Below are 3721 nucleotides of genomic sequence, written 5' to 3'. Positions count from 1 at the left end.
AATTGTGGATGGCTCATAACCAAGAGATTATGATTTGTAATCTTTCCATTTATCTATAACGGTGTAATCTCATATATAAGGAACCTGTATGTTATGAATAAAGATAGACTTTTCCATTACTTTTATAACAAAAGCCCAATATTACCTTGACCTACAATTCAAGAATAATATTTACCGCGTATATCTCTGTATATCTTTCTAATAAATATCGTAAACCCTAACTACTCTGTATATAAGGAACACGTGAGTAGAGTTTCATTCACATCTCTACAGCCTCTAAAACCCTGAAACCTATACCTGGGAGAATTATGACTGCTATCAGTTCTGTATAAACCATCCAACTCAATCTGGCCTAATGATTGAGATGACACTAACGTGAATGTCTCTTAATCTTCACCTTATAGAATAATATAAATGTTTACTTTGGCTATTCTAGCTCCATGCATAGCAAGCTGAACCAACCCACATTTACAATCCCATTCTATATTCGATGCAGTTCTTCTTAATAAATTTTGAGCTTGAAATTTTTATTTGTTACATCTATTAATTTTCAATACGAGCATATGATAGATAAATACTGACAGATAACTTTCCCAAAAATAACATGCACACTCATAAAGTGTGTTGCTTATAGAGCTCTAGCCCATAATTTAAATGAATATACTAGCGTTTTACTACTGCAGATGTTGTTTAATGTGTTCTAAGATTATGACGAATTGAGTGGGGAGAAGGTAAACTATATTTATTTGCACTCTTTGCTATTCATAACTTTTAGTTTGTCTACCAAATTGAAATGAAAGTATGCATGTACAAATTTTTTTCTTCAACTATTATCTAGATTTGATTTTATTTTGCATGCTTTTATAAATTATAATATGAAACAATTGGTTTGACATCGTGATTCTCTAAAATTCATATAACAAGTTTTTTTTATAACTGAGAAAAAAACGAAAGTATTTTAACCAAACCAAAATTAATATCGATTTGGAATTGTAGTTATATATATAGGAGATTAAAAACCTAAAAACCCGATACGAAACTAAATAGACATCCAGATTGAACATCATTAATTTCTTATTAACAAAATAAATAATTTCATTCCGCGCAAGAGGCGGGTTACTACCTAGTAAAAAGTAAAAATCTTGTAAATACCAAATTCATAATTTGAATGAATTCTATGATCCCCCAACCCTCACATGAATTGTTTGTTCCCTCCCATATCTTTGCTTAATTTGCATGGGACACAGCTCAGTATACAGTATACAGATTGGATCAACAACAGAATGAATCTAGAAAATAACATTAAAGCAAATATAGAAGAACTACAAAAGCTTGGCTTAGGTGGAAAGGGTAAAAGATTATGAGACTTCTGTTTTTTTTTCTTGGTTATGTGATACTTCTGATTATAAAATATTATCTCATTTTATAGAAGTAAAAATATGATGTGTGCATGTCGATAAAACTATAATCTAAATAAATTAAAGACTAAATCCCATGCATAAGTTAACCTGAAACTAAGAGGGTCATGATAAGCATTAAAATCATACAGTTAATAGATAAACTATTTTTCTACATCCATAAATACCCATTCCCTTGTCTCAGTTGTCCTTAAACACTAGTGTATTTTTTTTTTTTTGCCGAGACATGAGGCTCGAAGAAAATGCGAGAAATAAGAAATTGGAGAAAGTGGATACCTATGAAGATAAGTTTACGGAGGGCATGTATGCACATGTACTCTCTCTTATCCTGGTTCACATACATTGTTGGGACAATTTGTCTGTGCATCTTCTATCAACTCTTGTCTGTGCATCTTCTATCAACTCTTGTCTCTTCTAAAAATCACTAGCATCATATACTTCAACTATCATGTTGTGAATTAAGAATATGTTTGATCAGTTAATAATCCAAGTTGGCTTTTACTCAGCTAGATTTCACAAGTAGATTTCATATTCTTCTACTACCTAAACGTACATGTAATCTTTATTACTTTTAAAGATAAGAATCTGTTAAAGTATTTACTAGGGTCAATGAGATTCTTTTGCTTTACCAACATCATATTTAAATAAGACAAGACAAAAATTCAATTGGATCCCATATGAACAGAATAAATATGGAAGCGCACAGTAAAAACAGTACGACGATTGTTATCTTTTTGGCGGTATATTGTGGATAAATTTTCTACAGTACATACATAAGGTACACTCACTATCACCTGCATGTTATAATTTAACCTAAATTGATATACAATTATGTTTTCGTAACTACCGCAAATACGATTTCCTCTTTACCTTTGACCTATTTGTTAATAATATTATTGGTCTTTTGATAATATTTAAAGGTCCCCAGATATTAAAAGGGCAGACTAGTCGGTAGGAAGACAAGTTAATCTAATACGCAAAACACTAATACACCATATATAGTCTTAACTATTGAGTAAGTCTTAACTCTTGAGTAAGTTAAAAAAGCAAGGTTTAAGATGATTAACAAAGGCTAATCACGGTTTAAAATAACGCTCAATGCTTTAGATACATATAATAACACAATACAAACATTGTAAAGGTAACCTACACGGCGGCGGAAAGTCTCTCTCCTTTGCCGGATCCGGCGCCGACAACGAAGGTAGACCTCACCAAACTCTTCTCTTTCTTCTCGTCCACCGTAATCTGCTGCTGTCTGCACTCTAAGCTACAAAACGCCCCATCTCCCCTGCTTAAATTATACCAATTAAAATCGTTAATTCCTTATTAATTACATCCAAAACCACTAGGTTAGCTTAATTATATATGAACGATTAAGTGAAAAGGTAATTTCACGCAAATATGAATACTTATACCAATTTAAATCGTTAATTGTTTATTAAATATTTAAATCCGTCTAAAACCATTAGGTTAAGCTTAACTAATGATTAAGTAGAAAGATAATTTCACATAAATATGTGAAAGAAATAAATACCTATACATATAGATGTCTCGGCCAGGAACAAGAAGGCGTTTACAGAGGGAGCAGGATCTCAGAAAATCTGCTCGGGCGTGAGTGGAGTGATCTGCTGAGTGTCTCCTCTGTGTACCTCTCGGTGAGACCGTCGCTAAGAGCCGTTGATCTAACAGTCCATGATGAACCTGGCGCTGTTCATCACCGGTCACTAGCTTACCTTTCGGATTACTCAACATCTGAACTTGATGATCGGACGGCTCCTCTGGCTCGTTAGGTAAGTTCAAGTCGAACTTTATCTCCGACAGACTCGTCGTTCTCTTTATCTGTGGTCTCTGTCTCTTCCCTAACAACATCTTATTCTTGTTTTTTGATTTTTTGTTCCTCTCTTTTTTAGGGTTTATGCTCTGAGTGAACAGAGCAAAAGCTTAAGAAAAAGTGGGAGGAAGTGAAAGAGAAGACTAAAGAAGATAAAAGAAGAGCCATAAACTGAGGAGTAAATCTGAACCATTGATTGTTTCTGATCTGATTCTTATTCGTTATTATTACATTTGTCGTGTTTCACAAAATATTTTGCATTTTTTTCAATTATTTCGTCTAACTTCTAATACTCCCTCTGTTCCCTCCGTTTTTTTCATGTAGGTAGTTTTAAGTCACAAATATTAAAAAAAGTTATTAATTTTTTTAAAAGTAGCATTTCATATATAAATTAAATGTAGTTAAATCAATATATATTATTTGAGTGGTTACACTATACCTAATAAAAGTAAAAATTACTTAAATTTATAAA

At 32.4% G+C, this 3721-nt stretch overlaps 1 protein-coding gene across 1 annotated transcript; it reads right to left on the bottom strand.

Moving 5' to 3' along the window:
• Positions 1–2436: 2436 nt before the first annotated feature.
• On the bottom strand, positions 2437–3395 carry LOC106304298. Its single transcript, XM_013740707.1, has 2 exons — positions 2953–3395; positions 2437–2706 (listed from the first exon to the last, which is right to left on the bottom strand). The coding sequence occupies exons 1-2, from the start codon at positions 3285–3287 to the stop codon at positions 2565–2567; spliced, it is 477 nt and encodes a 158-aa protein (XP_013596161.1). The 5' UTR covers positions 3288–3395; the 3' UTR covers positions 2437–2564.
• Between the last annotated feature and the right edge of the window lie 326 nt (positions 3396–3721).

The sequence above is a fragment of the Brassica oleracea genome, chromosome C7 (assembly GCF_000695525.1).
Source record: "Brassica oleracea var. oleracea cultivar TO1000 chromosome C7, BOL, whole genome shotgun sequence".
NCBI classification, from domain to species: Eukaryota; Viridiplantae; Streptophyta; class Magnoliopsida; order Brassicales; family Brassicaceae; genus Brassica; species Brassica oleracea.
Note: the sequence above shows the minus strand (reverse complement) of the source record. Positions and strands in the feature narration are given on the sequence as shown.